This window comes from Anguilla anguilla, chromosome 16 (genome assembly GCF_013347855.1).
Source record: "Anguilla anguilla isolate fAngAng1 chromosome 16, fAngAng1.pri, whole genome shotgun sequence".
Classification (NCBI taxonomy): Eukaryota; Metazoa; Chordata; class Actinopteri; order Anguilliformes; family Anguillidae; genus Anguilla; species Anguilla anguilla.
The window spans coordinates 32,610,526-32,630,735 of record NC_049216.1 but is presented as its reverse complement, the minus strand read 5'-3'; the positions used below and the strand labels follow the sequence as shown (position 1 = coordinate 32,630,735).

General features: G+C 49.3%; 1 protein-coding gene across 8 annotated transcripts in view; it reads right to left on the bottom strand.

Annotated features, from left to right (window-relative positions):
- Window positions 1-20,210, bottom strand: part of LOC118214879 (protein inscuteable homolog) — a 65,590-nt gene that overhangs the window by 41,621 nt on the left and 3,759 nt on the right. For 6 of the 8 annotated variants that reach the window (XM_035395156.1, XM_035395158.1, XM_035395160.1 and 3 more), the window contains one exon: window positions 1,106-1,191. In XM_035395156.1, coding sequence (XP_035251047.1) covers window positions 1,106-1,158 — 53 coding nt within the window. In that variant the 5' untranslated portion in view covers window positions 1,159-1,191. Of the gene's footprint in view, window positions 1-1,105; window positions 1,192-2,222; window positions 2,353-13,206; window positions 13,231-20,210 lie in introns of those variants that run through there. The other 2 variants (XM_035395163.1, XM_035395161.1) reach the window with 2 other exon arrangements.

Sequence of the window (20,210 nt, the reverse complement as noted above, 5' to 3'; positions counted from 1 at the left end):
TATTGTTCACCTGACCCAGGATAGCTGCACTGTAGCTAACACACAAAGTGTTTCCCAGAATCAGGGGGCAGAGGAGAGTTGCGGTCGATCCGCCAAGCAAAATACTTCAACATAAAAAATATGCATTAAATGGGAGAAGAGACCGTAGCCTGAAATAAATCCTGTCCAGAAATGTGCAAAAGGTGCCTAACAGATGGAATGCCTTCGCCTCTTGGCTCTCTCCGTCTCCGAGTTTCAGTTTATTTTTAGTAGTTTGCGGCGGCAGGACTACCGAACAGTAACACAGCGTGCTGTCGATTTTACAGGCGCTCACAGCGATCCTAAACAGTGATAATTTCACTCATTACAGTGAAAACATCACACAACACATTCCCACAGAGATGGATATTACAGTACGTAGTGCACGCTCGCACACAGAGAGGAAGTTCTGTGTACATCTCGGAGGTGGGAAAAACAAATGCACTTTCTGATTAATTTCTGTTTTTATGCAGAGTCTATATGTATATAAACTATATCATAAAACTTGCATGCAGCTCTAGGTTGAAGAAAAAATTGGGGGCCTCATACAGTTTAGCCTAACTGCTACCCAAATCATCAACCCTCAGCCAAATTACCTCCCAAATATTCAAGGACGGCAGTCAACACTGATCACTATTATTACCATTTTTACTAAGCTAGCCTTGAGCCAACAAACTCCCTACAGTGCCTGGAAAGGGAGGTTGTATTTCATGGTGTCCTGCAATCTGACCTACCACGGTTTAGCTAGCGCTATGCTACTGTGGAGCACTGGAGTTTACTTTAATCACCACCAGTAGCTGGGAGCCACTGGATGACAAACCTGACCGCTGGCTTATTAAAATATACACAGGAGTTTGGTGGACGACGTACCTCACATCAAGGTCATAGTGCTATAAGGTTATCAGCCCGATGAATCATGACAGCAAGTCAACATCATAAAGGCCAGCAGTGGATTCCAGCTGTCCAATCAATCATCTTTCAGGAACACTCTATGCCACCCAGCATGCACTGCGATGGCTGCGGAACGTAACCTTTGGGGGGGGGCAGGGGTAAAAAAAAAAACAAAATGGAGGGTGTTTCTCCTTACCTCTGAGGGGAGGATGAAGCAGAGTTATGTCTGCTGTTCTGCGGCGTCGCCATTCTCTCCGCATTCACACAGCTTTACCATAGCACCTGCAATACAACACACACCCAATCAGCACTGTATAAACACACAGCACCTGCAATACAACACACACCCAATCAGCACTGTATAAACACACAGCACCTGCAATACAACACACACCCAATCAGCACTGTACAAACACACACCCTATCAGCACTGTATAAACACACAGCACCTGCAATACAACACACACCCAGTCAGCACTGTACAAACACACTCCCTATCAGCACTGTATAAACACACACCCAATCAGCACTGTATAAACACACAGCACCTGCAATACAACACACACCCAATCAGCACTGTATAAACACACAGCACCTGCAATACAACACACACTCAATCAGCACTGTATAAACACACAGCACCTGCAATACAAAACACACCCTATCAGCACTATATAAACACACACCTCAATCAGCACTGTATAAACATAGCTTTACCATAGCACATGCAATAAAACACACACCTTATCAGCACCGTATAAACACACAGCACCTGCAATACAACACACACCCAGTCAGCACTGTATAAGCACACAGCACCTGCAATACAACACACACCCAATCAGCACTGTATAAACACACAGCACCTGCAATACAACACACACCCAATCAGCACTGTATAAACACACAGCACCTGCAATACAACACACACTCAATCAGCACTGTATAAACACACACCTCAATCAGCACTGTATAAACACACAGCACCTGCAATACAAAACACACCCTATCAGCACTGTATAAACACACACCTCAATCAGCACTGTATAAACACAGCTTTACCATAGCACATGCAATAAAACACACACCTTATCAGCACCATATAAATACACAGCACCTCATACACACCTTATCAACACTATAAACACACAGCACTTTATATACACACAGCATCTCACACACACCTTATCAGCACAATAAACAAACAGCATTTTACACATACCGACATACCTCCTGTCTCATGGAACAATCTCCCTATGCATGTTCAGCCTTCAGACACAATTTCTGTCTTTATGTGTAGACTCAGAGCTTACCTCTTTAGTCAGTCCTACAGTTTGCTATTCATATAGTCCTATATCCTGACAAATGGTCAAGTACACTCGTGGAGTTTACGAAGTTAAATGTCCGGACTGCTGAGTGGGTCGGTGCATACTAGTAGTACTGCCCCCCCTCAAGCCAGCAGGACCAGATGTTTGCTTATCAGCCTGGCCCAGGGCATTGGTCTGGGCTGTGGCACAGAGGGGGGCTGTGTCAGAGTGTGGGGGAAGGCACTTCAGCCTAGTCCACGAATGTATGATCTGAGTTAGCCCTGCAAGGCTAGAACATAAATTTAAATCCAGCTGGGGCTCCAGTGGGAGGGCTCTCAGTAGTGGCTGTCTTAGCCATCATAGGTTATACACGGGTGGCCTGTGGGTTGTGTAGTAGCTGGATGGAGCTTCTATCCAAGTGTTTATTCTAGGTTTTTTGACACAAAGACTACATTTACTCAGCGTGTTGACAATCTTTATAGTGTCTAACCGTGTCTTTTCTGTTTCTTTTTCCCAGGCTGGGAACAGACTGCTCCAGCCCTGTTTCCTCGCCCTGAGTTCACCCTGTCACTCGCTCCATGGTCATGGACTGCCATAGCCCTGTTCCTCCCCTACTTCATGCCCATGCCTGGATGCAGCCTGGAGCTCCAGATATATCACCTAGCCTGGCTAAACTCCACTATACTGAACTATAGGACTTCTACAACTCCAGTTTGTTTATCTCAACTGTAATCCATTCGATGCATTTTATTACAGTACATTTCTGTTACATCCATTCTTCTGCCACTTTACACCAGGACGGCCAGCAGAGGATAGGCTCCCTCTCTGTAGCTGGGTTCCTACCAAGCTTTCTTCCCCTCGGGGAGTTTTTTCTCACCTCCGTTTGAAGGTTTTTCTCCCCACTGGGAGTTTTTAAATTTTATTTATTTATTTTTTTAAACTCATGTGCTTGCTTGTTTTTTTTGCTCTTTTCTGCCACTCTGTAAAGCATCTTTGCGACAGTTTTCTCTAAAAAGCGCTACACAAATAAAATGTAATTGATTTGATCTACAACACATATCGTACGTACACACACATGCTTTAAACATCTACATTCCATCATCCTCCTTCAGAAATTAATAATCCAAAAAGGCTGAGTATGCGCAACAAAGGATCTACTAGTAATAACTCTTATTGATCTGCATGTTCTCGCATTATTTATTTATTTCACCAGTAATTCAGTTATCAATAAACACGTTTTTAAACAGCTGCACCAAGTGTGTCCAGTAAGCCAGTGCAATAACAATGTTTCTCATCCTCTAATTAATTGGCCGGCTGCCATCGCGCGACTACACACTTCACGAAACAAAAGGTGTGACGCTCTGAAGTGCTCACGCCTATATTCAGCGTTCTTAATTGACGGAATTCCATTTAGAGTATTCCGTTTTCGGATCTCGGAGGCAGAATTCCGAGAGGCGACGCACTCAGATCCATTTAGCTAATCACATCCGGCCCGAGAGAGAAATTATGAGACTGTGAAAACCGTTCAATTAGCGAGACACTTTCCCCGCAGCCTGGTGGAGTAGTGACGCGACTTCGCGCATCTGACGATAGTTACGCCATTTTATTAAAAGATGCTTTGAAAGCCTTGGGAAAACTGTGCTGGGGGGGTGGGGTGGTGGTGGTGGGGGGCGGAGGGGGGTGACGTATCTATAGAGGATATTGATTTTCTGCTGTGAGCCCCTTCATCGTAGTTCAGGGATCGCACGAGGCCTCAGAACCGCGGCGGAGGTAAGCGCTAGTTTGTGTCGTTGTTCGGATCAGAATGGGATCGGTAAGCAGTACTCCCTCTCTCCGTCTCACTCCTCACTCCTCACTCCTCACTCCTCACTCCTCACTCCTCACTCCTCACTCCTCACTCCTCACTCCTCACTCCTCACTCCTCACTCCTCACTCCTCACTCCCCCCTCCCCCCCCCCCCCCCCCCCGCGCTCTACGATCAGCTCCACAAAGCCTACCATCATTACTTCTCTTCAGCGCGATAGATCGACGCCCACACCCCTCCTTTGGCGTTGGTCTCACGCTCTTGTCATTTTATAATTGGCCGGTGGGCACACGGCGGGGAGGGGGGGGGGTTTGCCGGGGGCGGGGGGGGCGGGTGGGCGTTTGGCGAGGCAGAACCCCGTGTGGGAGGCTTGCTGACCTGCGCTGGAATCCCGCTGGTGGGCTAACCGCTGGACCCGGAGCGTGAAAGCCCAAAGCTGTAGGGAAGCCCACGTGCTCGGCAATATGAAATCCCTCTTCTCAGAGCACAGATGCTGTGCCTTAAACAGTTATAAACACAAGACAACCCATACAGAAACCCGTGCACTTCCCCCCCGTCCTGATTACCAGTGCAGCCAATAGCTGTCAATGCTCCAAGTGGGCAGTTTAAAGTAAAAGCCAAAAGCCCATTTATCTCTTGAAAGAAATGTCTTAGAATATACTAAGGAATAGATTACTTTTTATTAAAAATGTATCACTCAATATGTCTTGTATGAGCGGTCAGTGATATTACTCTTAAGTACATACTGCATTGGTATTTCTTAATTGCACAGTGGCATTTGTTGCATTAACTTAACTCGTATTAGTGATGTTGCGTCTACGCTAGGCCGGTCTTGGGGATGACATCACCCAGATCTGGCTCGTATATAAATCAGGTAAATGCACTTATGTTCTCTTACGCTGTTAAGTGGGGCCCTGCGTAAGAGCATGGGCCAAATGAAGGCAGTGTAATGCATTTAAACCCGAGCTGAACGCACAGGGGGGGCCTCGCTGCAGAACGCTGTAATCAGTGATGGAACACATTAAGCACAGGACGTGAAACTGGCGGAATCGCGGGCACGAGGCAAACCCTTTCCGTCTGAACGACACCTCCCGGAATTATCATATTAATTGAGGTGAGAAGTCTAATGTGCCCAATCAGGCAATTGAGTAATAACAATCACGGCAGGTGATTAAGTCAAGTGCTATCCAGCTCCAGACTTCAAACGATCTGCGTTCCCCGCCAAGAACATTCAACGCAATCAATTTGAAGCGATACCCATCGAAATATTTTTTTCGAACTCTTTGGGATTACAGAATCACCCCCAAAAGCCTATAAATAAGTATATTAATATTACTTATTTATCATCAGAGACAAAAAAAAAAACATTCATGACAACTATGTGATACGTTTCACAGGAATGAGCCAAAAAGCTACTTTGCACTGGCATTCCCAAAGTAGATGTTAAGGAAATACGACTTGCTCTTGTATGTCAGAGCATTATGTACAGGATATCCCCTGGTTTTGTCTCTTTTTTTTCGTCCTTCGCAGTTGATCGAGTCAGAAGTGTAGCGTTTCAGATTCTCTTGGGACACAGTATCCCCCCTCTTCACGCCCCCCCCCCACCCCCGACACCCCCCGGCATGCGCCCTCGCCGTGGAGAATGCGGACAGTGTTTGAGGCGCGGACAAAAAGACGTTTGTTCGACTCGTGTCACATGCAGGGTAGAATAACAGCCGCTTATGATGCTATGTGAAGTTGCCATGGACGACGGGCTTCAGTTCAAAAGTAGCATGTGCGGTTTCTGCGGCGAATGAGCCGCGACCGTATCCGGGCGACTGGCGGTAGTAGTGGGGTGGACATGAACGTTTTAACATTTAGCCATTGAGCTGCTAAATCTTAGGGGTGGACATGTACATTTAACATTTAGCCACCAAACAGCACACACGCTTTACTGTCCTGTGTTTTTTTGTCCTAACCCGAAATGCAGTTATACAACTGGATATTCCCTGAAGCAGTTCAGGTTCGGTACCTTCCTCAGGGTACAGCACTCACCTACCTGGGAATCGAACCTGCAACCTCTCTGTAGTAAGTGGAGGTTACGCCACACTGACCCCAGAGGTGAGCGGTGTGCGTGTGCACTGGTAGCTCTCTCTCCATTCTGATGCGATGCTGCTGTCTTTTTCATTTTTCCCACATTATGGAATGTCTGGAATGGCCAGTTCGGAATACCGAGCTCATCTCGTAACTCCCTCGTCAATTTTCGGAAAGCGCTCTCCTCCTCCGTTTACTCCATCACTGCTTCTCACCCTGCAGTCCACCAGTCCAGCCCTCACACACACTGAGTTTGGGGGGGGGGGGGGTATGGGAAGGGGCAGGCTTTAGGATGGGTTCAGTGATGAGTCATAGACATCCTGCCAAATTGAAACATTCCCTCTCCACGCAATGCTAAGACCGACTGTGTGGCCGCCATGTACTGTCACAGGTAGAGTCCACATTGACACCACACACTGTGGGGCCCCGCCATTCTGACGCCTGTACCGCACATCGGCCTGTCCTGTCAAAGCCACGTCCAAAAGGCCGACCGCAATGCACAGCCTTACACATCTAAAGCAAAAGCAAAATCCGCCCCAAACACCGGTGAAACTCCAGCAACAAACATCAGCCTAGAACGTTCCGCTCAGGCTACCAGTGGTACCATAGATATCCTGTAAACGTGGATATGTACACCGTGGCAACGGCTCAGCGCAATTCCAGTGCATTACATTTCTAGCACCTGGTAGACACTCTAATCCAGAGCCATTTACATAGCAGAAGCAAGGCCGCAAAGCACAAAAAATAAATAAATATTTTTATTATTTCAGTTAAAATCTAAAATCTTTAAAAACAACTACTTCACACATCACAGTTTATGATGAGTGAGAATGCCTTCCAAAATGTACTGTAACCTCACAAGTACGATAGGGCTTGTGGATGTTAGCCCTAGCTAGCTAATGCTAGCGTGTGTGCTAATGGAGGGAATTACAACTTTGATGGAGAGCAACCGGCTAAAACAGAAAAGGTTCGCCACATGCCACAGATGGAGCTGGAATAGCTGAGGTTCAGGAGAGGGAACCACGCCTCAAACAACCGCTTGGACTGGACTGCATTTATATAGCGCTTTTTATCCAAAGCGCTTTACAATTGATGCCTCTCATTCGCCACAGCAGTTAGGGGTTAGGTGTCTTGCTAACACGCTACACGCCCAGGGCGAGGTTTGAACCGGCAACCCTCCAACTGCCAGACAATCGTTCTTACCTCCTGAGCTATGTCGCCCCGTTCCGCTTATACCCAAAAAGAACCCTTCCTGCCCCCTGCACCGGTTTGTTCTCTTGTTTTAAGTGCCCCACACTCTCGCCCCTCTCTCTCTCTGTATCTCTCTTTTTCTCTGTCTCTCTCTCCCCCTCTCTTGCTACTACAGGGTCCAGTGTGGGGGGGGGGGGGGGGGGGTTCCATCAGTCTGAGAGCTCTGGTGAGTCATTTGCCAAAATCTTCCCCAATCAAAATCAAATCAAATAACAATTTATTTATACAGCACACTTCACAAACAATCGCCACAATACGCTTCACAGACAACCCTGGCCTAAACCCCAACGGGAGCAAGCCTAAGGCAACAGTGGCAAGGGCAAAACTCCCTGATAACAGATAGGAAGAAATCTCAGGAGGAACCAAAGAGGGGAACCCATCCTCCTCCGGTCAGCACACTGCAGACTCGTCACCCAAACTACTATTTATCGCTTTAAATCGTGGACGCCTGCTCAGTAAACATTCCTTTTGCATTTATTTGATGGTGCAGTCCTTTGCTCAAAAAGCACAGGAAAAACTGCCTGTGCACCGGCTGCACAGGCCCAGGCATCAGCTCCTCAGCACTGCTGTGTATAACAGTCCCCCATTTCCCTCTCCTTTGTGTCAATATCCTCAGTTCTTATTTTAGTGCACATTATTATTATGAACATATACTTTCCAGAGAAAAGGCCAAAGATTTCACTGTCTGAGGTCTCTGGCAGAGCCCTGAAATAGAAAGAATAATAAATGTTTTTTTTTTTTTTTTTTTTTTAAAAAGGGGGTTTTAAAGACACTTTACTGCGTCGTGCGGGAAGATGAGAACATGTAGTTCTGTTTTCCATCTCTGTGGCTAGAAGCAGGAATGGGGACCAGAGAGCCCAAAGCACACAAAAAAAACACAGCAGAGCCAAGGGAAAGAAAGGCATCGACAAAAGTAACTTAACACAGCGTTCAGCTCAAACTCACCCCGCTTTACCACAGCGTTCAGCTCAAACTCACCCTGCTTCACCACAGCGTTCAGCTCAAACTCACCCTGCTTTACCACAGCGTTCAGCTCAAACTCACCCTGCTTTACCACAGCGTTCAGCTCAAGCTTACCCTGCTTTACCACAGCGTCCAGCTCAAACTCACCCTGCTTCACCACAGTGTTCAGCTCAAACTCACCCTGCTTTACCACAGCGTTCAGCTCAAGCTTACCCTGCTTTACCACAGTGTTCAGCTCAAACTCACCCTGCTTTACCACAGTGTTCAGCTCAAACTCACCCTGCTTTACGACAGCGTTCAACTCAAACTCACCCTGCTTCACCACAGTGTTCAGCTCAAACTCACCCTGCTTTACCACAGCGTTCAGCTCAAACTCACCCTGCTTTACCGAGAAGGCTTCAGGCTTATGATCAATGATAACAGTAACATGGTAATGACATCAATAATGTCTGGCATACATGTTCCTCTATGATCTCCTTCATTGATTAATCTCCACCATGGTGCTGGTGTAGTGCTATATACTAAATCGGTAATGTCAGTGTAAAGTTTGGTGGAGGGGTGGGGGGTGGTGCCTGGGGGGGGGGGGGTGGAGTCACAGCACAGAAATGGGCGTGGCACCATGCCAGGGGAACGTGTGTGGAAACCGAGCTCCGCCCCCATCCCCGCCCCAGCCCCCACACCCATGCCCGCTCAGCATAGGCGCCTCAACGTGGCCACAGTCGTCAAGGAGACCAGCGGTCAGTCAGTCGGTGGGCAGTGCTTCCAGACGTCAGCGCTGCCTAGTGTGGGCGTTCAGATGCTTGTCTTGGCAGAAATCTCATCGGCATAGAACTCTGAGTACACAAAGCGTGGGTCAAGACCAAAAGCCAAGTTCGTCCGAGAACGATCGCTGGGTCATGACAACGGTAATGATGTAGTACACAGGAAAAAGGACAGGTCACTTTAAAAAGCTCATTCATTCTAATTATTTACGATACATGCAGCCAATTGGAATTCGTCTACATTTATCATTTCTCTAAAATTAGCTCCGCTCCAAAGGAGTGGCACAAGATATGTAATTCCTTAAACATTTAAAAACTAAAACGTAATTAAAATAGCCTGCTCGATTTGAGCGGAATGAATCCCAGTAAAAATGGAGGAATGTGTGCGTCCAGTCTCAGATCTCACAGTGACCCCAAAGGTCGTGATCTCTAATGCCATTAATCAAAACAGGCAACTTGTTTAACCCAGGAGTTACTGAGTCTTACAGCAGCGTAAATAACTTGCGCACTGCCAGACAGCCGCACGTTTCCACAATAACTTTGTGTTGATTTGGGGTTTGTTTGATTAGTCTATCCCTGCAAGAATGAAAACAGAAAATGCTTCTTTTTTTTTTTCTTCCAGTCTTTGTTGCGCTAACAAAAGGCCTAAAATCCACACAAGCTGTTGGTCAGCGTAGACAGGTCTACAGACACGAAAACGACGGACGTGCGGGAAGCGCTCTGCCACGCGGGAGAGAGGCTTCGGTGCCAGAGACGACCGAGAAGCCATCGCGCGTGCTACCAAGTCTGCAGGACAAACAGGAAGAGGGGTTTATATAAAGCGGCGTAAGAAAACAAAGCTTAAATATCTCAAACTCAACTGCAATTACTACCGCAGAAAAAAATCCAGCGGATAAGCACATCTACCCACAATTCCATCTTTCTCCAGACCGCAGCGGCTAGATTTATGTCTATATTAGGGGGGGGATTTGATGGGTTGATGTATATTTATTTATTGAGTCACCATTTGGCCCGAGTGCTCGGTGATAGGGGGGGTGTTACTAATGGCAGGGCTGTGTTTTTTGGGACTCACGGTTTGTTTTCTTCCGAAGGAGGGAGAGAGAGAGCGCAGTGCGGACTGCTACAGATCAGCCAATCAGTGGGGCGCTAAAGAAAGGAGTCAAATCATAGCGGCCATTTTCCCCATTAGCGCCATTTCCGCTAAACGCACTTCACTTAATCCCAGCATCAAAAGCATTAATTCCAGTTAAACTAATGAAATAATGTGAAACTGGCATCAATTGCAATGTATACATAATATCCCACGTATTAAGTACCAATTATAAGCCGCAGTGTTAGGCGTCGCCGTGACAACGCTTTCGAAAAGTCGCAGGAGGAGCCGCGATGTTTGAAACGACTGGCGCGCGACTGAACGACAGTTGGCACTCCCTCACTGCTCGAATTCCACAGCAGCCGCCGCCGAAGCGGCAGCCCCGCCATGTTTTATTAACCTCTCCACCCGCCCGCCGCGCAGCCTGAAGCCACGTCGTCACGGTAATGACTGAAAGGCAGAGAGACCCTCCCCGTCACCGGAGAGAGAGAGAGAGGCAGAGAGACAGACAGAAGTGGCAGTTTTTAACCGAAAAAAAGCAAAGACAGCCTGCACTGTATGGAGCAGTGTTCCCTCTCTCCCACACACACACACACACACAGGCACAGAAATGTTTTTTTCAAATTAAGTTTGGGGGGAAACAAACAAAAAAAAAAGAGTCCATTAGCTCCCAAAGAGGAGCCGCAAACCTCACACGGCTCTTTAAACCATCAGCGGTAATTGGGGGCCGTATCGATCCTGCTCCTCCTCCTGTCCTGCAGAGATGGGCTACATGAGGAGAACGCGTGGGGAGCGGGAGTATTTAACGCGGCGGGAAGGCCGCGCCTGACAGAGAAGTGTTAGCGCTCGCCGCGGGGGTGATATTTGGGAGGTTGTGACACCGTCGCCGCGCTGGTGGCGGGATGCCCTGCCGCCCGGGAGAGAGAGAGAGAGAGAGAGAGAGGCGTTTTAAAAAGCCCTGAAGAGGGGCGAGCGACGGAGGGACCTCCTGCAGGGGAGACGCAGGGGAGAGGAGGTGTGAAGAGAGGAGAGGTGAAGAGAGGAGGAGAGGGGAGGAAAAGAGAGGGGATGAGAGGAACGGAGAGGAGAGGAGAGGAAAGGAGAAAAAAGAGGAGGAAGTGATGAGACAGGAGAGGAGAAGAATGAAGTGGTGAGGGGAGAAGAGAGGAGAGATGAGAGGGGAGGACAGAGGAGAAGAGAGGCGAGGGGAGAGAGGAGGCAAAATTAATCACTTCTATCAGAGCAGAGGGGTTAATTAAGAAACTCCCTTGCACACACATATCCATATATTCACGTGAAATAAGGACAGTGCCTGATAATAAGAGAAATAGAAAAGTGTAAATGAAAACTGATCTCAATACAGTGTGTATATAAGCATATTACACAAACAATGATTATTACAGGGAATGATATAGAAAGAAATGGTATACGAGTGAATGCCATTTAATGTAAGTTTATACGCTTATAATGTAAGTGAATGGCATATACCTGTTCGTCAAGGCTTGGTAAGATAGCTTGGCTAAAGGGGGGGGGGGGGGGGGGGGGGGGGGGGCCAGAGAAAATCTTTTTGTGGTTATGGAGAGAAGGGAGAGAGAGAGAGAAAGACAGTGAAAAACAGATGAGTGATGTGGAAACTCAGAAGGCAGAAGGGAGGAGATGGAGATGAGGGGAAGATGCAGATATTCGGCAGGTGAGCGTTGGGTAAGGGGGGAGCGGTGGGGGCACAGCGAGTTTGGTCCATTAGGAGAGGGTGAGAACTGTCATTGCATTTCTCTCTGAGGACGAATAGCTAAGTGCACACTGCCACTGTCATAGTTATGAAAATGCCTGATGGATAGCATTATTCTCACCACTTCGCCATTATTCCTGCTTTCTCTCCCTCTCTCCTTCCCCCCTTTCTAGCTCTCTCCTTCACAGCATGTCTTGCAGTCCCCCCCTCTCTCTCCATCACCCTCCTCTCTCTCCTTCACCTCCCTCCCTCTCTCTCTCAGTGATTATATTCTCTATCAGTGCCGTGTCTAACGCAGAGCCGCAGTACCAGTCTCCGTCACGCCCAGTTCAAAGCCAGAATCCACCGAGCTATGCCTCACCTCGGCTCCCAACACCAAGAGAGGCACCAGGAGAGGCACAGCCTGCTCACATTTACATCTACAGCGTAATGAAGCTGCACCACCCCAGCTCTACTGCAGGAGCTCTCTCTCTCTCTGCTGTATATAATATAACTCTAATAACTAATCCCATGCCCTACCTGTCCCGTGTACCAGCCCAAAAAGGTGAGGTGACAGCGTGCGGTTCGCCCCGCCTAAATGAAAGGGCTGTCTCTCTCTCTCGACCCCGCGCGCGTGTGTAAGTGCCACAGACGGAAGGGCGCGCCGGCGGTAAAGAGCCCCGGAACGTTCCGGGCTCATTGGCCCAGACCGTTAGGAGCGCTCCGGAAAGCTCCGCAGCAGCCCGCTTCTCCTTCTCCTCCTTCTCCTTCTCCTCCTCCTCCTCCCCCCCCACCCCCCCCCCCCCCCACCCCCGCTCTCCTTACAGAGGGGGGCGTCAGGCAAAGGGGAAGGCTGTGACACGGGAGCTGTCAATCAACGCTAACGATGCGAGCAACGTGATGTCACAGAGACAGAGCCGCACCTAGCCCTCCTGTCTGTCTGTGGCTCCCCCAGGAAAGATGCAGGGCATATCCACTTAACCCCCTCATACAACCCCCACCCACTGCCTGGCAGCAGACAGCCTCCAAACCCACTGCTTCCAGTGAGGCCCACAAACACACTAGTATAACTTTTTAAACTATTATTTACCTGCTGTGGTCCACAGACAGACAGACAGACAGACAGAAAGACATCGAAAATACACTCTCCCAGGTGTTACCATGGACACGGCTAAAAAGCCTCTGTCCATTTTCAGCGTAAAAATCACCACAAACCTGCTGAAACTAATAAAACCCGCTTTTTTACTCTCACAAAGCAAAGCAAAGCAGCAAAAAGCCATTATGCGGACATCAAACAGCCCCCTAAAATGGCACGGAGCCGCACGTAAGAGTCATCGTACCTCCAGATGGGCGGCTGGCAGAGGGGAAAGAAACGCTCGGGCTTCATCCAGATACCGCGCTGCTCAAAGTCATCCTTTTGAAGTCCAGAAAGGAGAACGGCGGCGGCGGCGGCGGCCTAAACGAAAGACCGAAGACTGAAGCCTGGACACGGCTGGGCAGCCCCGGCGTTCAGAGGTAAGCCTGACTGGAGCGGAGCGGAGCGCAGGTAAGGTGATCCTGGTCCTACCTGGTCCCACCTGACACTGCCTCCCCCAGAGAAAGGCTGGGCAGAGGCAGAAGCATAAGCATCAGCACGCAGGTGCTGCTGAATAATGAATAGGTGGAAAGAGAATCCAGGTGAGCCGGCCTTATCCACACCTGCAGGCTTTACTCCAGCCCTGGGGGGGGAAGGGGGGGGGGCACCGTGGACTGAAGCTACTCTGCAAGCGTTTGATGGAAGCACATCCTTAAATCATATTTAAAATTTTTAAAAAGTCCCATGATAAACTTTGGATGCTCTGGAGGGACTATTTTAACAAGGATGGAGTGAGGGACACGCTCTCTTTTCAATATTTTCTTAGGACATAAGTAATGTTTCATTCATGGTTGGGTGCTTTTACAAGCCTCCTAGCTGTCTTAAAACAGGCACGGATACACACACACACACACACACACACACACACACACACACTCACACATACACACACACACACACACACACACACACACACTCACACACACACACACACACACACACACACACACACACACACACTCACACACACACACACGCATACACACACGCGCACACACACACACACACACACACACACACACACACACACACACACACACACTCACACACACACACACACACACACGCGCACACACACACACACACACTCACATGCACACACACACTCAAACACACACACACTCACACACACTCACACACACACACATGCACACACACACTCACACACACACAAACACACACACACACACACATGAACTACACACATACACACACACACACGCGCACACACTCACACACACACACACTCGCACATACACACACACATGAACTGCACACACATGCGCACATACACACACACACATAGACACACACGCACACACACACACGCACATGAACTGCACACGCACACATACACACACACGCACATGAACTACACACACACGTGCACACACACACACACAGCTGGTTTTTTTGGGGGGGGAATGTGTACCCTTCAGTTTTTTTCTTAAATGCCCAGCACTTTCGCTGGCGGTGTTTTTCTTTCCTTATCGCCCCCATCGGGGGGATACTTCGCGTAACGAAAACACCTGTGGAATTTGGCCCCCCGTTTGAAGCGGGGGCTGAGTTTTTTGGCAGGGCGTGAGGTCTGGGAGACTGGGTGTGAAATCCAGGGCACCCCCCAAACCCCAAACACCCCCCCCCCACCCCCACCCCTTTAATGCTAACCAGCTGGGGGCTCTCAGCTGCACAGGATAGGCCTGACCCCCCCCCCCCCCCCCACACATCATATGATTTATACCGTTGGAGTGCCCCCAACCCTCAAAACAAACACACACACATACTCACTCACACACACACACACACACACTTTCCTGTTTTGCTCCTGAGTGTGGGGCATATATATGTATGATGCTGCAATATACGTATGCACTGTGTGTACATTTATAGCACAGGCAAGCACAGTAACACAGGTAGATCCTAATGCTAACACACACACATACAAACACACACACTCACACACGATGGTGTTTTGATCTTAAATGGGTTGAAATTGGGCTGACTTCTGAGGGCCCCGTGCGTGTGTTTGTGCGTGTGTGTGTGTGTGTGTGTGTGTGTGTATGCGTCTGTGCACGTGTATATACTGTATGTGTGAATGTGCGGGTATGTGTGTGTGTGGGTGTGTGTGTGTGTGTGTGTGTTTGAGTGTGTGTGTGTATGTGTATGTGTGTGCGTGTGTTTATGTGTGCGTACGTGCGTACACGTGTGTGTGAGTGTGCAGGTATGTGTGAGTGTGCAGGTATATGTGTGCGTGGGGGTGTGTGTGTGTGTGTGTTTGTGTGCATGTGTTTATGTGTGCGTACGTGCGTTCACGTGTGTGTGAGTGTGCGGGTATATGTGTGCGTGGGTGTGTGTGTGTGTGTGTGTGTGTATTTATGTGTGCGTACGTGCGTACACGTGTGTGTGAGTGTGCGGGTATATGTGTGCGTGGGTGTGTGTGTGTGTGTGTGTGTTTGAGTGTGTGTGTGTATGTGTATGTGTGTGCGTGTGTTTATGTGTGCGTACGTGCGTACACGTGTGTGTGAGTGTGCAGGTATGTGTGAGTGTGCAGGTATATGTGTGCGTGGGGGTGTGTGTGTGTGTGTGTTTGTGTGCATGTGTTTATGTGTGCGTACGTGCGTTCACGTGTGTGTGAGTGTGCGGGTATATGTGTGCGTGGGTGTGTGTGTGTGTGTGTGTGTATTTATGTGTGCGTACGTGCGTACACGTGTGTGTGAGTGTGCGGGTATATGTGTGCGTGGGTGTGTGCGTGTGTGTGTGCAGTGTGGACATGTGTGTGTAGGGGTAGGGGTGTGTGAGTGTGTGTGTGTGCCTGTGTGTGTGTGTGTGCATGCCTGTATTTATGTGTGCGTACGTGCGTACACGTGTGCGTGAGTGTGCGGGTATATGTGTGCGTGGGTGTGTGTGTGTGTCAGTGTGCATGCGTGTGTGTGTGTGCGTATGTGCGTACACATGTGTGTGTGTGTGTGTGATATGCTGCAGGGTCAGGGTCAGCGCTGGTCTCCTGGAAGGGCTCAGATCTGGAAGTGAACTCCGCGGTCACAAGGCCACGTCGCGCGAGAGCAGTAAAGCAGCAGTTAGCGGAGTGCAGAGGGGACAGCCCCACGGCCTGGGGTTCACTTCCCTGCGGAACACTACCCCCAAATTAATGCTCCCATTGTGGGGGGAACACCCCGCGGAGCTTCCCCGGAACACCGTCCACGGCATTCCTGACAGAAAGGGCAAAGACTCTATAGACACGGCAGACGTCCAAGCTCTGTGCTCTGAACACCGAAAGTTCTGCCAGTCCTACAGCGGGACCAAAAATAGCCCAAATTACTGCATCTTCTGAAGTTCATCAATGGCTGTGACCAAATACAACACTGTGGAACCTCCTCTATTTAGGAATCAGAACCTCCTGTAGTTCAGAACCAGGACCTCCTGTAGTTCAGAACCAGAACCTCCTCTAGTTAAGAATCAGAACCTCCTCTAGTTAAGAATCAGAACCTCCTCTAGTTAAGAATCAGAACCTCCTCTAGTTAAGAATCAGAACCTCCTGTTTTTCAGAATCAGAGAGGATGGGGAAAAACACAGGAGCTGAGTATCTGGAGAGTCTAAACAATGTGCGGTACGCTCTCTATCCTTTGATACGGTTTCAACGCTCCTCTCATTTCCCAAAACACCCGTGCAGACACGACACATTTTACGCAACAACAACCAAAAAAAAAGCCCGGGTCCAATACAAGACGAAAGAGCAGCAGGAAGGAGACATCCGAGGCCTGGTATTTATTTACATCACCGAACCCCCCCCCCCCCCCCCACCCCCCGCCAGACGCGCTGCCATATTGGGCCAACCTACGCAAAAATGCATACCTGCCACGTCCCAATCGACCCCCAATCCTCGAAGGGCGTGTCGGCGGAGGCAAAGATAGTCTTTGGCAAACAGCACGGAATCCCAGCATTCATGATGAAAAAATGAATTTCAGTGGAAAGGTGGTAAAATACATACACAAGACTTTAGTCCAACCAGAGAAAAAAATACTAAAAACTTTTTCATTTAGATTAATAGGAAATCATGACTGTTAAAGAACCACATGACTTCCTCTGTTAGCCGCTAAAACATTTTTCAAAAATGAAAAATGGCGAAAATGAAAAAATTGTTCTACAGACAGAGAGCAGCGATAGATCAGCAGTAGTAGTCTCTGATCTACAGACAGAGAGCAGCGATAGATCAGCAGTAGGAGTCTTTGATCGGCAGACTGAGAGCAGCGATAGATCAGCAGCGTCACGTCTCTCCCGCATGACCAGCGCAGGGCAGCAGCTGGGAGACAGCCCACATGCCCTGCAGCTGCAGCCGCTCCTGCTTCTGCTTCTGATCTGCGGGTTGCCATGGCAACGTGGCCCATTTACAACCGCGTTCCGACGCAGCGGACGGAATGCCTTCTTAATCGTCTCCATCGATCGCTAAAGCAGAGGTGCGGGCCGACGGAGGCCGAAGCTCAGACGCGGTGCAGCTGGGACGAGACCCGCAGGCCGCGTTCGGACAATGAATCTTTCTTCTGCTGCTAAAAGCCTTCTGAAACCGCAGCTTTGACCGTAAATAAAATCATCCCAGCGAAGTGAACAAAGAACTAGTTTAGCACCAGACATGCCGATTTGATTTTGAACCAGTGCGAGACCCCAGCAATTTCCCCCACATTACACACTACAGTCTAAAGTCAGGGAAGGAAGGGAAATGAACCTGATAGTGGAGCTCACAGGGAGGGGGGGGGGGGGGGGGGGCAAGCAGACGCAGGGGGGGGGAGCTGCAGGTGGAGAGCACAGGAAAAAAAAACTGCACAGAACTGGGGCTGCTGGGTACTGACCCTCCTGGCGCTAGCATGCTAAGTACGTACTTTCCAGGAGGAAGTGCCAACTTTCTCCATGCATGAAGAGAGAAGAAAAATCACATAAAAAGGTACAAACCCGAGGTTATGAAAGCAAGCGCTCGCCAAAGCAGAAACCTCGCAGTTTCAGACCCCTAACCTGAAGCAGGCCCCGAGGAGGGCCTTCATTTCGGGGAGCGGTGAGCTGAACTGCGCACCCTAGTTAAATCTGAGGTGGAGCCGGCCGCAAGTGGGATGGGGGGGGGGGGGGGGCACATCGCCTCCATCGCTCAGTCACTGAGTCAGTGCTCAGGGCGGGGGCGCGGCCCAAACAGAACATAAACAGCCTCCTGGAGCAACCCCCCAAATTACACCGCTCGCTGCAAGCGGGCAATTAAAGCAGCTCACCCCCAATTACACCCCCCCCTCCCCACCCCCCCCGCTGAAACCACACAGTTAAACAGCACATCCAAGGGCAGAGGAGAGTTTGAGATGTGACACTCCCTTCTCCATGGAAGGGAGAGAAAGGAGAGAGAGAAGGAGGGGAAGAGAGAGAGAGAGAGAGAGAGAAGAGAGGGAGAGAGAGAAGGAGAAGGAGAGAGGGAGAGAGAGAGGGAGAAGGAGAGAGGGAAGGAGAGAGGGAGAGAGAGAGAGGGAGAAGGAGAGGAAGAGGAAGAGAGAGAAAGAGAAGAGAGGGAGAGAAGGAGAGAAAGACGAAGAGAGGGAGAAAAGGAAAGGAAGAGAAAGGGAGGGGGATAGAGAGAGGGGCCGCATTAGTGGAGGACAAAGAGAGCAATGCTGATTAGCTCTCAGTGTCTCAGCACAAGCAGGTCCCAATCATCAGTATCCTCATAATTTTGGGGCGAAGCGGGGGCCCCAAAGTCCGCTCACATTAACAACGCCGTTGCACTGGAACAGCCAATCAGGCGCAGCACAGGTCTCTGCCTCACAAAGGGTCTTTTCTGCAGGGCCACAAAGAGAAACTGGATCTGCGGAGTCGTTTCCGGGCTTATATGCAGCTGGGAGAAGCACTGAGCTCACAGAACTACACATATTTAGCTGGGAGAAGCACTGAGCTCACAGAACTGCTCATATTCAGCTGGGAGAAGCACTGAGCTCACAGAACTGCGCATATTCAGCTGGGAGAAGCACTGAGCTCACAGAACTGCCCATATTCAGCTGGGAGAAGCACTGAGCTCACAGAACAGCTCATATTCAGCTGGGAGAAGCACTGAGCTCACAGAACTGCTCATATTCAGCTGAGAGACACTGTGAGCTCACAGAATCATTAAACCCCACGTCTTCTCTCCTGCAGGTTGGGCGACAGATCAATGTTCACATACTCAGTGCAGGGATGGGTGTGACAGGGCGATAGGTGTGCGCTATGACTTATGTGTTCGGCAGCAAGATTTCTGGCTAGTAAGGACTGGAAATAAGTAGGACAGCCGGTGTACAGACAGATGTTTTGCCTTTTGGCCGTTTTGTTTTGTTTTGCAGGAGTCGGTAAGATCACCAGGCCTGCTGCACAGGCCAGCCAGATGCCCTCCTCCCTTCAGCCACGCTCACAGTCCTCCCAACTCATGGTCTTAAGACTGCTGTTTGTCATTTCCTCCACACACACAAGCTCACACGCACATGCAAACACACACACACACACACTCGCACTCTCACACACACATACACATTCACAGGCAAACAAACACACACACACACTCGCACTCTCACACACACATGCAAACAAACACACATACACTCGCACGCAAACGCGCACACACGTGCACACACACTCACATGCAAACACAGACACGTGCATGCACTCACTAACACAAACACACTCACACACACACGCACCTGTGCGCATGTGCACACACACACTCACATGCAAACACACACACACACACACAAACACTCGCACACAGATATACACGCTCACACGCAAACACACGTGCATACAATCACTAACACAAACACACACACGCACGTGCACACACACACACTCACTTGCTAAAACTCACTCACACAAACACACACGTACACACAAACTCATTCACTCACTCACGCTCACACACACACACACACACACACTATATACATATATATGTATTTTCATTAAATAGTCATGTTCCCACTCTGGACTCTGTGGTTCTTTTGTGCCTTTTATGGACATGTTCAGCACAATAACACCACCTGGTTATTGTAACTGCGGAAAATTCGGGGTTGTACCAGCACACATCCAGAGAGGACCGGCCAACATCTGTGGCTTTGATCCCAATAAAAATCGCGAATCACATGTTCCACACACACCACCCTTCATCGTGAGGCCAGCCGCACTGACACGCACACACAGTGCCAACACTAACACCAG